The sequence below is a fragment of the Emydura macquarii genome, unplaced genomic scaffold, assembly GCF_026122565.2.
Source record: "Emydura macquarii macquarii isolate MOO-44397 ecotype Brisbane River unplaced genomic scaffold, CSIRO-AGI_Emac_v2 contig_973, whole genome shotgun sequence".
Classification (NCBI taxonomy): domain Eukaryota; kingdom Metazoa; phylum Chordata; order Testudines; family Chelidae; genus Emydura; species Emydura macquarii.
Genome location: NW_027131110.1, coordinates 623,057 through 642,492, shown reverse-complemented (window position 1 = coordinate 642,492; position 19,436 = coordinate 623,057). Strand labels below are relative to the sequence as shown.

The 19,436-nt window shown below is 59.9% G+C and overlaps 1 protein-coding gene across 1 annotated transcript in view; it reads left to right on the top strand.

Annotated features, from left to right (window-relative positions):
• Positions 1–14,739: 14,739 nt before the first annotated feature.
• The window catches only part of CSPG5 (chondroitin sulfate proteoglycan 5), a 31,459-nt gene continuing 26,762 nt past the window's right edge, over positions 14,740–19,436 (top strand). The window contains exons 1-2 of the mRNA XM_067544562.1: positions 14,740–14,877; positions 16,269–17,871. Of these exons, the coding sequence (XP_067400663.1) occupies positions 14,772–14,877; positions 16,269–17,871 (1,709 nt within the window). The 5' untranslated portion in view covers positions 14,740–14,771. The remainder of the gene's footprint in view (positions 14,878–16,268; positions 17,872–19,436) is intronic.

Sequence of the window (19,436 nt, the reverse complement as noted above, 5' to 3'; positions counted from 1 at the left end):
ACAGGCAGCCTCTGCAATCAAGGTAACAACTCGTTAGTTGCCTGGCTACAGAATCTGAAAGGCTGTAGGTGAGCAAGGAGAGGCAGACGTTAACCCCTAGTCCATCCTGGTCAGACCAGTCCCCTGATGAGCCAGCCAAGCGGTGACACTCCCTTTCTGGCTCCCTCTCTTGTCCCTTTGCCCTCCTGCTCCAGGTGAGAGCTCCTGAGTCCCCCTAAGGGCATGCCTCCTCCCCATCACCTGACACCTTGTCCTCTTCATTCTCTAGCGTCGTTCACAGGTCCTGCCCGCCGGGGTTTCCGGCTGTTCGCTGTGGATTTTCCAGGTGCTGGGACATCTCTTTGTCTTGCTGGAGGATCCTCTGCTGATTTGGGTCGGCTTTTTTTCAGCCTGTTCATTGATGGCCCAGCCGCCTCGTGGACACTTGCCCACCTATGGCTCCTGTTCTGCCCCGAGAGCAGACTTAGTCTATTCTCCCTGCCCCTCCCCCCAACAGCCACGCACCGTGTAGAAGGAAACTGAGGCGTAAACACGTTACAAAAAAATTCCCACTTCATCACAGCTTGGGAAGCCGGTGAGAGGGACAGAGGAGGAGGGGAGACGCTAGGATCGCATTAAGGGCTTGGAAATCCTTGAATGAAGGGTGGTTTTTTTAGGGCAAAAGTTGTGGATTAAAATCTAAAAGGCATTTTTTCCACTTCCCGTGAATCTATTGATCTTTTCTCTTAGCAGCCACCACCAGCTTAGGGGGATGTATTTTTGTAAGGGTCCCAATGCGCCCAGGCTGAATGGTTCAGCCCCTGTACCGCACCATGGGGCTGCATGTCCCCTGGTCTACGTGTATAACCCCTGCAAGCAGCGAGTGACTCCCGAGGGGACACTCTTCCCGCTGACAGCACGCCCATATCCCAACACAGCACTAGAGAGCACTTCACAACTGGAGGCGGAGCCATCGTTTGGATGAGACGTAAAACCAAGGTCCTGACCACTTGATGTCATTAGATTCTGTGATGCGTTTCATGAGCGTGAAGGGCTTTTACCAGTCTGTGGGCCAGATACCAACATGGCTAATTACATTCTGCCCGCCTAAGCTTCCCCTGCGGTTTCAGGTGGATAGAGCATCCTGTCCACGCCTTGCCCTGTTAAATATCTGCCATGTTCTACCTTAGCCGTGGCTGCATTTCAGCAGCAAAGGGATTTGTGTGCACAATCGCGTCTGTGAAGTGCATCCTTCAAGACGAAAGGCACTTACGAAATGTCAGCGTTATTTGGTGACACCTCATCTTCTTGAGACTGAAACAGGTCATCTAATGCCAGTGGTTCACTTACCTGCATTTTGCTCATCTTGGCCAAAGAAACCAGACTGGTGGTTCTGATTTATGCAGGGTTAGTCAGTTTCTCTTGCAGTACCAGCCTGATACTGTGGTCTAGTTTTCAGCAGTGCAGAGAAATGTGTAAGTGTGATGAACTGCTTTATTTGCTTTCTGTTCAAGCAAACCTGACGTGTTGGGACTAAACTCCAGGTCTATCCCTTCTTAGGCTAATACCCAGGGCTGCTTCTCCCACCAGAGAATTCTAGGTAGGCTGCAGCTAACCTGGAAGGCACTGGAGGGAGAATAGTTCCCATCTCAGTGCTGCTGGAAATGCTCCAAGCCTCTGGAGCGCTGTGTATGGCAGACGTCTTGCGAAAGGAATCCACGGGGAGCCCGGTTAGATTTGCTGAGATAGATAGGTAGGCACAAATCCAGCAGGCTCCCTGACTGGGTGGCATGGTGCCATCTTGTGGAGCCTGCAGGTATCCAATAGGAAATAGGCCAGAGAGAAATGGAGACAGAATTGAATTGGGTGTCATCCATCACGTTTCTGCAACGTGATGAACAAGATGATTGTGGCCCCTGCTTGCAGGAGTTCATGTGAAAAGGGACGGGGATGGAGATGCCTGGTGCGCAATGTAGCTTAGGGGAAGGTGCACTGAGATGCAAGCCAGGAGACCATAAATTGCAGCTCCGGCTCTTCTGCCAAGAATATATCTGTGCCCCTCACAACCCTATTACTAACCAAGGCCACGTACTATTACGTTCGGGGAAGGTACTTGTCATTCGCCCCTTTAACTATACAAGGTAACTTCAGGCAGAGCTCAATAAAGCCCAGGTCTTTCATATAACAGAGTAAGGCTCATCCGCTTTGCCACACTGCCTTTCAGAAAGGACATACCTAGCCTTGGACGGGTTAGATTTTTGCCGGTAAACATCAGTTTCACCAGACACACACACACCAGCGAAGGGACGCTGGGCAATGAGAGGAACACTTTGCTCATCCACAGCTGCCTTTGAATTCTCCCGTGCCGCTGTTCTCAGATCTACTCAGGGTCCCTTGCCATGAGCTGGAGCTAATGTCTGTGGGCAAGTGCCTGCATTCTAGGGTGGCAGCTGAGAGACGCTGGATCAGCTGCAGGGCAGTTCAAAGACAGAGGTGTGCACACAATTAAAGGGAAAAGGGCGGCATGGTTCAGGGTGTTTAGGCATCTAGTGGGATTTTGCCTTTAGAAATTTGGTCCCACGGGACAAAGCCACTCAGTACAGGGCACCTGATGGTTTTGAATTTGCTACAAGATTAATTGGGTCCCGTCCCCTCACTTGGAGTGACCAGGATGCAGCAGAGTCTTGTACTGAAAATGCAGCGGTGCCTGGCAGACGTCTCAGGGAGCGGCCGGTGGGTTGGACGTGTTGGGGTTGCAGGATAAACCCATTGGCCGGACGTTCTCCTGAAAGGGCTGCTGGAAATTGTTACTGTTGCCAGTTGTAGTTTCATTCGTTAGGTTTGCGTTAGCAGCCCATTGAGAGGAATGGGGCAGTTAGCGCCTCCCAGCGATCGTTCTCCTCCGAGTGCTTGCTCATGTCCATTCCACTATAGATGTGTGCACGCCTCCCTGCATGGCTACCAGAACTTTTTTCACTCTAGCAGATCCCGTAGGGCTGGCTCCGGTGCCCCCGGAACCCCGCCCACATGCCGCAGTATATGAGGCGCTGACGGCCCTACACGTCCCTTCTTTCCGCCCGTGAGGGTTGCTGGAACTAGCCTTGCTCGCAGCAAATGCCATTCCCCTTGTTCGACCTCTTTGTTATTCGAAGTACTTTAGTTAGTTGTGAAGTGTCGTTAGATAAGGCAAGTCCCTGAGGGACTTAGAGCAGCCGGGCTATGCCACGGTCGCCAGGATTCAAGCCGTGTGCCTCCTGCAGGAAGGCCTTCCCGCTCAGCGACCCCCACGATCGGTGCCGTAAGTGCCTGGGGGAAGAGCACAGGAAAGATAAGTGCAAGATCTGCAGGGCTTTTAAACTGAGGACTCAGAAGGACGGAGCGATCCGGTTGAAAGCCCTGTTGATGGAGGCAGTGCTCCGCCCGGCGTCCGAGCCAGCCCGCTACACCTCAGCACCGAGCATCTCCTCGGTACAGAGCGCATCTCCAGCACCAGCCTCGACTCAGCACCGCGCAACATCGCCGGCACCGAAGAGTAAGACGCGGAGTGCGAAGTGCGGACACTCCCCTGCACCGTCAGCACGAGCAGGGTTGAGTGCGGAGATGCACTGGACCTGGCCCGTTGAGACTTCTCCGGTGCCTGCATCTCTGAGCAGGGAGCCTTCTCTGACTCCTGGGAGTGGAAGAGTGCCCCTGCCGACATCGTCGGCACCAGAGGCTTTTCAGGTGGCAAGAACCTTGTTGGCCTTACCTACGCCACCTCAGCCCCCCCTCCGTCGAGGGAGAAGGGGCCGGTGTCCCGGGTCAAGCCTGCATTGGGTCCCCCGAAGGGCAGTGGAGATCCCCGGTACAGGGAGGAAGATCTCCCACCGGACAGCCATCGGGGGTAAAGCGAGGACACTCCCCCAGCAGTCACTCCAGGTTGGCATCATCAAGCCGACCTGCTTCGACTCAGGATGCGGAGTCTCCCTCTCGGCTCCGACGTCGGTCCCTGGCACCAGAGGCAGCGCAGGCCAAGAGGCGGCACCGGTCGAGGTCCGCCAGGCAGCGCTCGGACAGCTCCCGCTCCAGATCCCCGGCACCGAGGAGTTCGCTCGCACTGAGGCAGCGCAGAACCCAGTCGCCATCCAAGGACCCCGCACTGCGCAGTCCTCAACGCGGAACCCGGTCGCTGGAGTCCGTCTCGGCACCATGGAGTCCAGAGTGGCGCCGGTCTCGGTCACTGAAGGGCAAGCGGCGCCGCAAGTCCTCGGTACCGCAACGGCGCTCTGGTACCGAGAGCTCTTCGGAGCGCACCGCCGTCGGTCAGCACCACTTGCAGCGACAGAGGTGGTCCTCGTCATCCTCCACGTCGGAGGCATCAAGAGGACGGTCCCTGCCATGGCACCCGGGATCGAGGATGGGCACGGCACCGCTGGTCTAGTGGCTCAGAGTTCCATAGGGGGGGACAGTCGTCGGGACAGCCGACGCTCCCACAAGGCATCGTAGCAGGTGGCGCAGTCAGCCCCGGTTTGGCCCCTGGGACAATGGCTGCAACAATGGCCTTATTTGGCCCCATGGGGTATCCAGATGGGACCGGGGCCACAATCCACCCTGTCAGCGGGGGTGTAGTCCGTGCCTCCAGCACAGGAGAAGGCCCATAGACACTGCTCCTCGGACGGGGAATCGGACCCCATGGAGGGACCCTCAATGGATGCAACCCTTCGTCAGGTGAGGGAACACCCGCAGGACACGCCTTGGCAGTCCTCTTCCTCCTCACCGGACGAGGCAGTCTCCTGGGACCATATGGCGCCACTGGAGGATTTCAGGGCGCACCAGGAGCTGCTCAAGAGGGTGGCCTCCAACTTGGGGCTGGCGGGCAAAGAGTTAGTGCAGGCTGATGATACCCTCTTCAATGTGCAGGCGACGGCTGCCCCAGCGAGGGTGGCCTTACCAGTCCATGACAAGGTCCTCAAAATTGTAAAGGCCTGTGGCAAACCCCTTCCTCGGTCGCCCCTATTCGAAGGTGGCCGAGAAAAGGTATTATGTCCCAGCCAAAGGGTTCAAGTATCTGTTCGCTCACCCGGCCCTAGGAACCCTGGTGGTAGACACAGCCAATCAGAGGGACAGGCAAAGTCGGTCAGGTTCCGCTCCCCGGGACAAAGACAGCAAGAAGCTGGATTTGTTTGCCTAGGTTGGTGCTGATGTGGGCTCCCCATCCTACGTCAGAGGTGTTGGAGATAGGGTGACCGACGGGACCCGTTCCCTGAACGGAACGCCCTTCATCACTGTTCTGGGAGTCCGCCACCAGTTTAGGGAGGCTAGGACAGGCGGGGGAACTGTGAACACCTGGTCCAGCGGGTGTCTGCTCGGCACATATACCGAGGCCAACCACGCCTGAAGTGGTCTGAGCATCCGGCGAGCTAATCTCACTAGGTACGTGCAGGCTGCCATGTGGCGTAACAGCTGTAGGCAGTGCCTGGCTGTTGTCATGGAGCATCGGTGCAGCTGGGAGATGATAGAGACCATCGCCTCGAAACGTGGCTGAGGCAGGAAGGCTCTGGCCTGGGAGGCGTCCAGGGTGGCCCCAATGAATCCTGTGTGCTGCACTGGGGTCAGTGTGGACTTCCTGAGCTGAATGGGGCAGCTCCCCCGTCTCAGAGCGAGCACCTCCAGTTCTCTTCAGACCCCGGCAGACATCGCTGCTCTGAGCATGTTTTCAATGTCCTCCCGGCAACCTCGACGGCGAGAAACATGGTGGCAAATGAAAGTGGAGATGCTGGCACCCAGCGCTGGGGAACTACATGTCTCTGGGGTCCCAGCATACATGGGCCTCCCAGCTCCCAAATTCTTGTAGCCCCGCATGCGATCCGCATGTCCCCAGCCAACACCCAGCAGCGGGGGTGCAGTGTAGGGCCACTCAGGCCGGCCCTGCACCACTCCTGGACCTGGGGCATTTTCCTTTGGCCTGCTGCAGCCCCTTTCGTGATGGAGCGCCGTGTGGAGAACAGAGCAGAGGCCAGAATCCAGGTCTTCTACTCTAAAACCACAGCCACCGGGGGAGGAGCAGGGATGGGTTTTAAACTCCGAGCTGTGAAGACTCCCTGCTTTTTTCATTCCTGCTCCCGAGCGTGATCTCAGCAAGCGCGACCTTGTCTCAGAGGCGGCTCTGAGGCAGCAGGTGTGCTCCCTGCCCCATGAACTCAGTGACCGCTGAGCCCTGAATTCCTTTGGCACCCAGAACCGCCACGGCCGTGGGGTGAGCCCAACGAGACGAAGTGTTTCTCCCTGGCCGTGCTCCTGGTCCCGGCGACGCGTGCCTGGCTTCGGATCGCTGTAAGAAGCGTCCGGAGTGATGAGATCAGGTTGGCGCTCTGTGCCAGGGAAGGAGACCCGCTCCCCGTCCTCAGGAGCCTACACCCAGCTGCCAGGTCAAGCCAGAAACCTGCTCTTCGTGTTCAAATCATGAGAAACGATGCTGTCGTTGTGTGTTTACCCAGGCTGTGTGTTTGGGAGCATGGACACGCTGCTGCAGCACCTGTGGGGGGCAAGGGCTGAACTAAAACGATGGCATGTGCCCGGCTTTTTAAATTCCTCCCCTCTCTGGCCACCTTTCCTTGGTTTCTGGTGGGGAGCTGTGCTGGCAAAACACCTTCTCAGGAGAGAACCATCCCATGAAAGCCGCCTACCGGGGCCAGGGGTCAAGCCTGTCTCCCCCGTGGAATGACCTGGGGGGTCCAGCCCCACGCCCCGCAGGACGGGGCAGTAGGAGTCCTTGGGACCCTTGCTGGAGGCGAGATCTCGCTTGTTTGCACAGGCGGTGGGGAAAGGATCCTCTCAAGAAGGACCGTGTCCTTGCTCTCCCCTGGCCTTTGCTGCATCCACCCGCCGACCCTCGTCTTGGAGAGCAGCTGCCAGGTCTTTGGGCTACAGCCACGCAGCGCCTTAGCCCGGCTCCTGTTTTTAGCCCGGCTGGGATGCACAAAACTCCCGCTGGGCCGCTTCCGAGCCCTGTAGGCGCCTAACCCCTCACTTGGCGCCCACGCATCTGCAGTGAACGGTCCCTGCCTGCGCACGTGGGGGCTGGGACCGGCTCGCTGTGTGTCTGTGCCCAGGTACCCATGGTCAGGGGGCCCTCGAGGCGCCGCCATAAGACACGGAGTTCATCGTCCTGACCGGGAACACGGGGATCACTGAGTCCTGTTATATTTCAACACGGCCCGCAGTGCACCAGGAGCTCTGGAACAGGCTGGGGGGACACGCGGCCTGTACCCCGAAGAGCTACCCGGCCAGCTGCCAGATCCCACCAATGCATGGGAGGCAGGCCCGAGTCTGCAGTGCTAGGCCCTGCCGTGCTGCTTCCCTTGGCTGCAGGGTGTGTCTAGCCAGGCACTAAAACCGCGGGCGGGAACGTGACGTGAGCTGCATGTTCTTGGCTCACGGGCCGGCAGGTGAGGTGGGTTCTTGGTGCTGTTCTGTCGGGGAGCGTCCCCTGCATGGCTCCACCGTGGCCCCTGCAGCGTCCCCACGGTGGTGTTCATTAGCCGTGTAGCTGGTAGTGCCGGAGGCCGCGTCTGGGACCCAGGTGCGGCACAGCCCTCGAGCGAGGGGAGAGCCCCACCTCTGCCCACCTTCCACCGCCGCAGCGGGCCCTGGCGGACAAAGACACCGCCCCGGCCCCAAAGAGCTCATCATCTCCAGCAGTGGGGCGGCCCCATGGAGAGAGACGGGGAGGCTCATCCTCCCACTGGGGGGGGCGGCAGGGGCCGTGTCAGATGCCTCGGCGATGGAGAGCGGGCGTGGCAGCATCGCACGGGGATGGGGCGAGCCCTCCAGGAAGGACGTGCGGGGTGGGCTCTGCAGGGAATCGTGCTGCGACCCTTCCCCAGGCACCCGGGGCCTGTAGCGCCTTCCCCCACCTCCATCCTCCCAACCCCCCACTCCCCCCCAGCCGCAGCAGCAAGGCTGAGGCCTGGCCTCTCCCTTGGTCCCCTTGGAAACGGCGCCAAGCCGTGTCTGCAAGCCGGGCGTCTGGCAGCGCATTCATCCCGGCGAGGCGGAAGCGCCGGGAATGTTAAGCAGGTGCAGCCCCTTCAATCTCCTTTTGAAAAACCCGGTGTCAGAGCAGACAGAGCCGGGCTTGTTCGCAGCGCGCGCTGTGTGACGGGCGCCCGCTGGGGGAGCTCAGCGCCCCGGCGGGAGTGACGTGTCCTTGTCCATGGCCGCGGGCTGGCTCGGCGTCTCTGTCCAGCTAGAATCCGGCTGAGCATGGGGCCAGGGGTAGTTTTTGAGGCGTCTCCTGCACCCCTTGGCTTCTGTTCCTATCAGACAGCTCAGCCCCACCGCCCTTGAATTCTCCGCTACTCCCCCAGGGGAAATGCACCAGTGCAACATGTGGCACCCAGACGGACAGCACCTTGCACGGATTGCACATGTGGGGTCTCAGGCCTCGCTGAGCTCAGGAAAACAACCCTGGCCAAGCAGAAGAGAGGGACGGCAGCGTTAGAGGGGTTGGCAGTGGCTGCTGGTGCTTCCCATCGCCGGGACCTCTCCGCTCAAACCCGCCCAGCCCAGCTTGGTGCAGACTGAAAGGTGCTAGCCTCCTCAGTTCTGGCCCATGTGAAATGAGCGTGTCGGTTCTCAGCCCAGCTCCCAGTACGCAGCTGTCCCCCACCGGACACCACCATCACAAGTGGCGCTTACTGGGCCCCTTGGTGGTAGCCACAGGTCAAGGACTAAATAGGCTGCAGAAACCAAACGGGTCCCTTGAGAGAATCCCACCAGGGCAAGGTGAAGGCACGTGGTGGGGGGCGCTTGCCCTGTAGTCGGGTGACTCCCCCCCTTGCCCCTCCATCAGTGCAGCACCAGCTGGGGAGAGGCGGATGCATGCTAGGGGAGCTGACGCGTGTTGAAGCAGCAGCTTAGGAGGCCGAGTCAGTACCCGGGCAGCAGCTGCGCAAGCACTGAGCAAGGAGAGGGCTGGGGTTCAGGGTGGCCCCAGGGCAGCAACGCTGGTGAGTCAGTAGCTGGGTCCCCCCTCCCCCTTCTGAGTGAGTACTGAAACCAATGCCCCAGTTTGGTATCCGGGGAACCCGTGGGGCTGGAGGTGGCTTCCTCTGGACACCAGGGGACAGGGTCGTGTCCTGTCCACAGGCCAACTGAGGAAATTGCCTTCCACCTTTTGAAACTCCCCCACGGTTTCAGGGGGTTGCACTATTCTTTCACACCTCGCTGAACTGCTGTGCTGTGTTTCCTGTGACACCGCTGCCCTGTTCCAGCCCAGAGGTGGCTGCATTTCAGTGGTAGGTGAAGTGGTGGCTTTATATAGAAATCCTTCCACACAAAGGAAGCTCTCTACATTATGTGGTAAGTTGCTTCTAATGGAATGAAATGAAACAAAGAAAAAACATCCTCATGTTGACGTCTCCTGGTCTCCAAGAGACGTGGCAGAAACGCCATCCCTTTGACTATTTCAAACGAACGGTGGAGCAGATACCGTAGAGAATGATCCAGCATTGGCTCCAGGCCTAGACTATCTATGGATTTTTATTTCTAGTCCGGTAACGCCTAGCGGCCACAGTTGAGGGTCAGGGCCCCACTGTGCTAGATGCTGTGCAAATGCATACAGCGGCCAGCGAGCTGATGCCTAGCAATGAGGTTTGCTCGATGCCTTGTGCTGGGAACTCTTGCAGGGGAACCGCAGGCTCCTGAACTCGCATCTTGTCTGGTTCGAGCAGAGAACTAAGAGTCTGGACGCCTGGGATCGCTGTCTCCCTTAACTTCGAGAGCGTCACTTAGGGTCTGTCTACACGGTAGTGGGGCGCGAGCTGCCCAGTCCGGGCAGTCAGACGCGCGCTAGCGGGGCTTAGCATCGTGTGCTAAAAACGGTTTTAATCCAGTGCATAGGGGTTGCGTTAATTTTGTATAGTGCTTCTTTTATATTGGCATCTCATGTAGAATGCAGGCAAATGCCGTACGGCAGTCTAGGTACATTATGTCAGTACATTTACCTTTATCAACCAACCGTGTGGTCTCATCTAAAAACAACAGCACAATTGGCTGACAAGACCTATTTTCCTTAAAACCACATTGGTTGCCATTAATTGTGCTACCTGCCTTTAAGTCTCTGATTGCAGCGCAGAGCAATTTTGCCATGATTGAACCAGGGATGGGTGGCAGGCTAACCAGCCTGTGGTTATGCAGCTCATCCCGTTTACTTTTTTGAAATACTGGCACAACCTGGACTTTTTAACCAAGCCTCTGGAGCGTCCCCAGTGCACCAAGGTTTGGTAACAGGCATGGCTGAGAGAGGACCCAGATTTGCAGCCAGGCGGTTGGGCCCATGTCCACTCTGGAGTCAGCAAGCCTGACTCCGGTGCGGCAGGTTCAGGGCTAACTTCTATCCTGACTAGTCAGGCACCGATTTCCGTGGGTGCACAAGCACTGAGGGGGAGGGGGGGTGCACATGCGCTCACACACTACACATGCATACACTTATACTCACAGATCTGTGCAATCACAAGCATGGTCGTTCTTATACACGCCCATGTGTGTGCAGACAACAAACTCCGTCTTACACATGGGCGCACGCACACAAGTGCTCACTCATACACACCCATGGACACACCCTCCACACACACGCACTCATACATGCACACACACTGACACTCTCTCGTATGCATGCTATTAAGTGCACATTCACAGGTTCACTCAGACACACACACAAAACACACACACACACACTGTCATCATAGCATGTAGATGGTTCGGCTCACAGCTGACGGGCTGCTTTAGATCTAATGGCTCCTAACATTGCAGGGCCAAGTTTGTTCCCAGCATTATTTCCTTGGAGCCGGCGGAGTCACCCCAGGACTGACTGGCCGCAGACGCCCGCAGCCTGCTGCCCGGAGCCTGACGGGCAGTGAGCCACCCTCTCTCCCTCTCGCCGATTGCTAAGCCGGTCACGTCGGCACGGCTCCTCTCCTCTCCCCTCTGTTCTCCGTCTCAATTCAGCCTCTGTGTGGGCTCCCAGCAGACCCCCTGCCCCTTCCTCCCACGCTGCAGCTCAGTCCCTTTTCAATGTCGCTAAGTTGCAAGTCTGGAATCCGGCCCCCTCCCCCACCTGCTCTCCCGGCTGTGGGCCCGATCCGTCCACTGCCGCACGTGTGTGAAGTCCCCGGGGCTCAGGGGAGGGAATGGGGAGAATCCGGCCCCTTAGCTTCACCTGCTGTGGGTCTTCTGCACATTGCTTCCTTTTCTTCCACGCCCTGCGCCCTGTGGCCGGAGGGGGTGTGACAACCCCAGGAGAGAACAGGTCAAATGGACCCATCTCCACCCAAGGCCCAGCCTTTCTGAGCCGCTGCGCCCCTTCTCTGCAGGATGCCACAGCCAGAGGCAACCTCTCTCCGGGCAGGTCCCCAGCCCAGGAAACCCCCTTGGTTCCCCCCTCCTTCTGCATAAGATCCACCGCAGGAGCCCTGCTCTCTCTCTGAGAATCCTGCTCGCCGGTAGCTGAGGCCAGGCCTGCTCTTCCTCCAACGGACGCTGAACTGGGCGGCGCCAGCAGGGCCAGCGCTGAGCAGGCTGCGATCCTTAGGGGGCATGTGTCTGCGCGCCTGGATGGCGCGGTCAGCCTGGAGGCTCACTGAAGGGGAAATCAGCTCTCCAGGAAACCTACCATCTGCCTTAGCCAGGCTCTCCGGCCGCAGTGTCTGCTGTACACCGACCTGTTCATGCGATCTATCTGTCCATCCATCCCTCCCCGGGGGACAGGTCTTCAGCAGGTGTCAAATCAGAACCGCTCCATTGGAATCAGTGGGGCGAGCCTGATTTGTGCTGGCGGAGGCGCTGGCCCCATCTCCCTCTGCTGCTTTGTGCACACCAGGGTGGGCCTCGGCGGTCCATGGCCTTGCCTGCTGCTTGGCGTTGTGGTGGCAGGGCTCCTGCCAGAACAGCAGGGGCAAGGGGTCTCCCAACTCTGGAGAGGCAGGGTTGGCCGCAGGAGGCCCCCCCGCCAGGAGTTACCCCAGCGGGTGGGGCATATCCATTTGGGAAGGGCAGTGGGCTGGGACCACTACTCTCTTTTCCTGGCCCCCCCCCAGACACAGTCCTCTCTCTGCTAGGCTGGTGTTGGCTGGGCCCGCCAGAGCAGTTGGTCTGGGTGTTAACACCCCGCTGAGATGCCGGGGGGCAGTTTACCCTATTGTTTCAGGCTGTCTGCAGGCTCAGGCCTACACCATGGCATTGGATACACTCAGGTCACGGTTCCACACTTTTCTCTACAACCACGAGGATTAGAAAGGTTTAAAAAAAAAAAAAAACACCCTGAGAGTCTCACTTAATCACATGATTCCAGGAGCTGGTGCCCTATGCATGGGCCTACGGTATCTATGCATTAACCCAATCTTGCTTGCCTTGTGTCACCTGTCTGCTGCTCACTAATCTCTGCACCAGGTCTATTTCAGCAGCTTCAGACAGGCACCATTTGGGATAAACATAACCTGACACAAAAATCTTTCTTTTCCTGCCTTTTCCGCCTCCAGATGATGTCTGTCTGATGGGCACCATTCAGTCCTGAACCTATGAAAGGCTGGCAGGCTGGTGTTTTGTAACCCACGAGGGCTAACAACACATGCTGAAGCCCCATGATGGAGTAGCACTGGGACCGTCCCTTTTATCTTGAGCCTTGACTGGTTGTGTGGTGTTGGAGCTTGAATCATGACGTAGAGACAAGATATTGCGGGTCACTTTTAGAGGTGTGTTACTCCTTGTCCTCTTCTGAGCCCTGTACACCAGCGCTGGGGTAACTAAGGCACTTAGCAGGCAGAGAGATACATGAAATAGTCCCAATAAATGTTTTCAACTGCTCCAAATTGTTTCTAAGAATAGTCTGGCTGTGACACACACAGGTATAGACTAGGGCTGGCTGAAAATGTCTAAAGGAACAGTTTTCCGTCAGAAAACGCAGTTTCATTGAAACTGAAACATGTTTGTGGGAACCTGTCAATTCTGATGCAATTTTCGGCTGGCATGCTTTCGAAGTGAAGCATTTTGACTTTCTTGTTGCAATAATGTGGACTGGGTTTGGTTTTGATAAGGGGTAAAAAATGTCTTGTCTCAACTTTATCGTTTTTAATTTTGTGTTGCCTTTTATAATAAGGTCAGTATCTATTAGACTGTAATAATGTTTGCGTGTTATTGGAGGGAAATGTTTTAATCTTATTGAAATGAAACCTGTCAACAGACATGTTTTTGGGATTTCCATTCTGTGGGAAATTTTGACACCCCCTCCCCCTTCCCCCGATTTGGAATGAAAATCAATGTTGAAATGTTAGAATTTCCCTGGGCTGGAAATCCTATTTTCTGAGCGGATCTAACACACAGCCTGCATGGGGTAGGCAGGTTTAATCAGCACGCGTTGGGCCTGAGCCACATCCCTCACTCGAGTCTTTGCCTCTCCTGGCTGATAAAACCTGTCTAGCATCCCGCGGTGGGCTCGCATTGTGTCCACTAACGTGCGGTGCTGCTTCATCTCTCGTCCTGGTGCAGGGAGCTGACCTCTGCGTGCTGAGCGGTGATGGATTTGTCTCCTGCTAGAGATGCAGGTTGCTCCTCTGCACTGTCCCCCGCAGGACAGCGTCCCTCGGTTTCTCACGGAGGGACCGCAATGATGTCTGGCTCTCTGTGTTTCACGCTTCTACATGCAGGAGGTGTGCTCATACGTTGCTTGTGGTGCGTGTGTGTGTGTGTGTGCGTGTGTGTGTGTGTGTGTGCACAGCTGTGGCTATGGAATGTGCTGGGAAGGGACGTGTGTCTCGTCTGACTGCACAGACATCTCAGTCCTGTAGCCCTCGCTTTGTGTCTCTGCAGGGCTCACGAGCCGGCTCTCTCCGCCCGTGCTCATGGGTGAGCTGGCTGCGGCTCTGCCAGCGGGGCCGAGCCGGGGCCCGTCAGGTCAGCAGGGCCCGGCAGGATAATCCGGGCTGATCTGCTGCACCGCCCGGAGCGCAGCATGTCACCGCTGAGCCCAGACACCTGTAGTGGAGCGAGCGCCTATGTGTGCTAGACAGAGACACTCGTGTGTGTGTGTGTGTGTGTGTGTGTGTGTGTGCGTGTGTGTGTGTGTGTGTGTGTGTGTGTGTGTGTGTGTAATAAAAAGCCGGGCTCGCCTGGCCTTCGCCGGTGGCCGCTGGCTAGTACCCGCCGCCCGGGAGCTCTCCGGGCCGGTTCTCCCCAGCCCACCCGCGGCGGCGGTGCGGTCCCCGGGCCCCGCTTGTCTCTGGGGCGCCGCGCCGGTGGCAGACCGACCCCGGCAGGCCGGAGGGTGACCCCCAGCCCTGATCTGACGGGGACAGTCCCCATTTCGGGGCTCTGTCTCACCCAGGCGCCTGTCCCCCCCCACACACCCCCTTTTCCCACGCTCGCTCTCCGGTCCCCGCCCCGGGCCGGGGCCGGCAGCCGGCAGGGATCGGGGTGGGGCAGGGGGCGGCGGGGGCTGCGCTGGCCGGCTCCCCACCTCCCCGCCCCGCTCTCCCCGGGCGGCGGCAGCCCAGCCCGCGTCAGCGCTGACGCGTGGCCGGGAGCCCGGGGCTGCATCGCGCTGTCTCGCCTCCGCCAGCCGGGCACCGGGCGCAGGAGGACGGGGCGCTCCGGCCGCGCAGAGGAAGGCGGGGAGCCCGGCCGCCGCCCCCCTTCTCCCGCATCGGGGGCTGAGCCGGCTGCAGGGGGCCGGCGGGGCGGGAGGCGGAGCGGAGCCGGGAGGAGGGGGCGGCGGGGCTGGGGGTGCGGGGGGGGCGGGTTGTCCGGCCAATGCCACGATGCGCAGAGCAGCCGGTGCCGCCGGGGCTCCCCGCGCGGGACCTGCCCCGCGTCTGCTGCTGACCCTCGCCCTGGTCCTCGCCGCCGGCCCGGGCGCGGCTCCCGGTAGGTACCGGCGGGGGCGGGGGGGGTCGGCGGGGCGCGGTTCCTTTCCCGGGATCCCCCCCCCCCCCGCCGCGCAGGGATGCCGCAGCCCCTGGCACAGACGCAGCCGCCTCGTGTGTGTGAGTGTGTGTGTGTGAGTGTGTGTGTGTGAGTGTGTGTGTGTGTGTGGGTGTCTGAGTGTGTGTGTGAGTGAGTGTGTGTGTGTGTGAGTGTGTGTGAGTGTGTGTGTGTGTGTGTGTGTGTGTGTGTGAGTGAGTGTGAGTGAGTGTGTAAATGGGGGGGGCAGCCCCCAGACATGGAGATTCGGCTGCAAAAACAAACAAAAAATCGCTATTTTGTATTGTCAGGAGGTGGGGGGGATCTGGGGGGGGCCCCTCGGCCGTGGGGTGCAGGATGCGGCGGAGGGGGGCGGGCGGTGCGAGACACCTTCACCTCCGGCTGCCCTTCCCCTTCCCCCCCCAAAAAACAACCCCAATCCGGGGCGAGGTTTATTTCTGAAGGATCCCCCCCCCCGGGCTCCGCGCCCCTCGCTCCCACCGCAGCGGTGACCCCGGGGCGGGGTGCAGCCCCCAGCCCCGCGACCTCCCCCCAGTGCCGGGGGCTGATTTCCCCCGCGCCCGGCTCGGGGCAGCCTCTGCGGCGCGGATCCCAGCGAGCCCGGGCTCGGGAACCCGCCGCCAGCGCTCCAGCCTCGGGAGAGGATAAAAAAGCCCCCCCGCGCCCCCCCCCCCCAGTTAAAAACGGGCCGAGGGGAAATAGCTACAGCCGCCTGGTTCAATAGCAGCGCGGAAAAGCGGCGCCCGGTCCCGGGGCTGAGCCGGGCATGGTCACAGCTGCTCGCTGCACCGGCCCCCCCCGCGGTTCCCAGGCCCGGGTAACCCCCCGAAACCCGCCCGCCCCCGGCACGTTGTAAGGAGGCGGCAGGGATCCGGCTCAGCCCAGAGCAAGCCCCGGCCGGGCCAGGGAAAGGGGAGCCGGGGGGGGGACTGGGAACCAACTTCCCCGTTGTATTTCCGGCGGTGGATGCCGCTTTACCACGCTTGAAATGTGTGTGTGTGTGTGTGTGTGTGTGTGTGTGCGCGGGGGGGGGGGGCATGAATCAAAGCGAGAGGCCGCGTGTGTGTCTGGGGGGGACGGGGAGATGGGGGGGGGGGGGGCAGCCTGCGAGCAGACCTGGGCTGAACTGAGCCGACGCAGCCGCTGTTTGCACCGGCGGGGCTGTGGTTCTGCAAACCGTGATCCGTTTCCAAACGCTGCCAGTGGCTGGCGGCCCGGGTTCGGCTGCGATGTCCTGCACCGTGCACACGCGAACACACACACGCGCGCGCGCGCCAAGCGGGGTGGTTTGAAGCGCTGCCTGACGCTCCTTCTCTCCCGTGTCACCCCCCCAGCGCCCGAAAAACACCCCGAGCACCACGACCCCACTGGCGGGGCGGGGACCCCCTCACCCTCGGAGAGCGGCTGGGGACAGGAGCCGACGCGTGCAGAGCTCCTGGGCAACGCCCCGGGGGCCGGGAGAAACGCCGCCGAGGCAGGCCGGGTGCAGGAATCCGGGCGAGAGACACCTGCTGCTCTGCCGAGCTGGGCGGCAGAAGGCGGAGGCGCAGCTGGCGCAGCTTCCACCCCGCCAGTCCCCGGAGCCGGGAGCTCGGCGCTGTACCCTCCCGGCGGGATGAGCGCGCAGAACAACGCATCCTCGCTCTGCTCCGGCTGCCCCGGCGGGGCTGACAGCCAGGGCGCCTGGAGCCCGGGGCCTTTGGACAATGAGGGGCCCGGGGAAGCCTCGTCGGCCGTGACGAGCCTGGCTTGGCCGGGCCACGGGGAAGCCCTTCTCCTGGGACTGAGCGCCGCGAAGGGAGCGCCGGAGAGCACCGCCCGCCCTGTCCCTGCGAGCCAGGAGGAAGCCGGGAGCGGAGAGCAGCCTGCCGGAGCCTCTCCGGGGGATGCGGGGAGCCGGGGGGCGCACGTGGCGCTGACTGTCCCCCCCAGCCCGGACCGGCTCCCCACGGAGGGGACAGCTGCAGCCAGCCCGTCGGCAGGGCCAGGCCTCCGCTCCGAGGCAGCCGAGACCCAGCTGCTGCTGGAGGCCTTCGGGGAACCGGTGCTGACACCCCCCACCCCAGGCGGCGGGACCCCCGAGCTGGGCACCCAGGCGCTGAGCAGCCCGGGGCTGGTGCAGGACTCTGCGCAGAAGGAGGAGCCTCTGGAGCTGTGGGTGGCCTCGTCCAGCAGCTCCCCAGCCCAGGGGACCCCAGGCCGCACGGATCTAACCTGGCTGGACAACCCGGGGCCCCTGGGGCCCCACTTGGCTGCCACACCCCCTGTCGCCGCTCTCAAGACCCCCGAGCCTCCCTCGGGCCAGTCGGTCTCTGAGATCATTGACATTGACTACTACGACCTCTTCGACGGGGAGAGCCCAGGCCAGGTTGGGGGCCGCGCGGGGGCAGACCCCCCCAAGAGGAAACCGGGGCACAAGCCGACCTCCTGGGCCATCCACGAGCTCTACGACGACTTCACGCCCTTCGAGGAGTCGGATTTCTACCCCACCACCTCCTTCTACACGGACGGGGACGAGGAAGGTGAGGACGAAGAGCTGGACGAGGAAGAGGACGAGGAGGAGGAGGACAGGGGAGGTGGGCTGACCAGGGGCCTGGAGGATGAGAACAACTACAAGCTGCCCACCCCAGCCACGCCCAAGATCCAGACCATGGTGCAGGTGGCCGAGCCGACCAGCCGCCGCTACCTCGTCCCCCCGCTGCAGACCTTCATCGTCTCGGGGGCCGGCGCCACCTCCGGACCTCGCCCGGTGGAGAGCAGCAGGGACCTGGGCCCGCTGTCCGGGGCGGCGGGCCCCGGCGGTGAGAACGGCACGGAATGCAGGGGCGGCTACATCCGGCACAACAGCTCCTGCAGGTCCGTGTGCGACATCTTCCCCAGCTACTGCCTCAACGGGGGCCAGTGCTACCTGGTGGAGAACCTGGGCGCCTTCTGCAGGTGAGCGCTGGGGGCTGGGCTGGGCGGAGGGGCCTGGGCCCCTGCTGGAAGGGGCTAGTGTGGAAGCAGGGATGTATTATCCAATAGGCACAGTCCCTAGTGTGGAAGCAGGGCTGGGTTATCCAATAGGCACAGTCCCTAGTGTGGAAGCAGGGCTCTATTATCCATTAGGCACAGTCCCTAGTGTGGAAGCAGGGCTGGATTATCCAATAGGCACAGTCCCTAGTGTGGAAGCAGGGCTGTATTATCCATTAGGCACAGTCCCTAGTGTGGAAGCAGGGCTGGATTATCCAATAGGCACAGTCCCTAGTGTGGAAGCAGGGCTGGATTATCCAATAGGCACAGTCCCTAGTGTGGAAGCAGGGCTGGATTATCCAATAGGCACAGTCCCTAGTGTGGAAGCAGGGCTGTATTATCCATTAGGCACAGTCCCTAGTGTGGAAGCAGGGCTGGATTATCCAATAGGCACAGTCCCTAGTGTGGAAGCAGGGCTTGATTATCCAATAGGCACAGTCCCTAGGGCCTACGAAACTTTCAGGGCCTACGAAAAAAAAATGTTATATATCATTTTCAATTTTTATTTAAAAAACTATTTAATAGCTTAAAATCAAATCAGTTATTTCGCTCGGGGGGGGGCCTACGAAGGCAAGTGTGCCTAAGGCCTACGAAGATCTTAAAACGGCCCTGTGTGGAAGGGGGGCTGAAATTTATCAGCCCACTGGGCTCCATGGGGAGGGGCTCCCACGGAAGCTGTGCCCCCCCACAATGCTTCCCAGGATCAGCTTGTGCGGCTGCGGGGTCGTGGAGAGGGAGAGCATTCAACAGGCCGCGGAGCAGGGAAGCGTTTTCAGCTGGGCTCTGAGAGGGGGTGTGGATACGCAGGGCGAGGCGGTTCCAGGTGCGCAGAGGAGAAAACTCCTGCAGCACCAGAGGCGACGTTTTGAGAAGGGGCGAGCAGAAGAGGTTGGTGTCTCCAGCTCACTAGGTTTTGGACCCAAATGCGTGACGTGGCTCGAGGCATGCTGGGCCGAGCTGGGAGGCTGCCTGGGCAGTGTTTGCCCGCCTGTATCTTAAGCGTGCAAAGATCCGGTGTATTCAGTTAGAGGGAGTGTTTCCCCTGGTACACGCTCCTGGCGATTGCCCTCCCGCTCCTGCGTTCTCAGAGCGGTCGCTCTGAAAGGCAGTGTGTTGGTGGCTTGACCCCAGTCCTGGCTTAAACAGGCCGATCAAAAGTTGAGAGAGGGAAAAGGCCCCAGCCAAAATGTGGCGTGCGTGGGACCAGCAGGGCGCCCTGCGGTTCGGATTCTCTCTGAGCTACTCAGCAACCATGGGGTAGAAAGGCAGGTGGCATCTGATGGGAGAAAATGTATAACAGGTTTTAATTACTGTTATTATCTGGGAATGCTTGAGCCAGCTTCTGATCCCTGCCTGGGGTACCCCATTACCAGCGTGGCTGAGCATCTCACAGCCTCGCTGAGAGGTAGGGCAGTGCTATTATCCCCCATTGTACAGATGGGAAACTGAGGCACACACCAGTTAAGTGACTTGTCCAAGGGGACACAGGA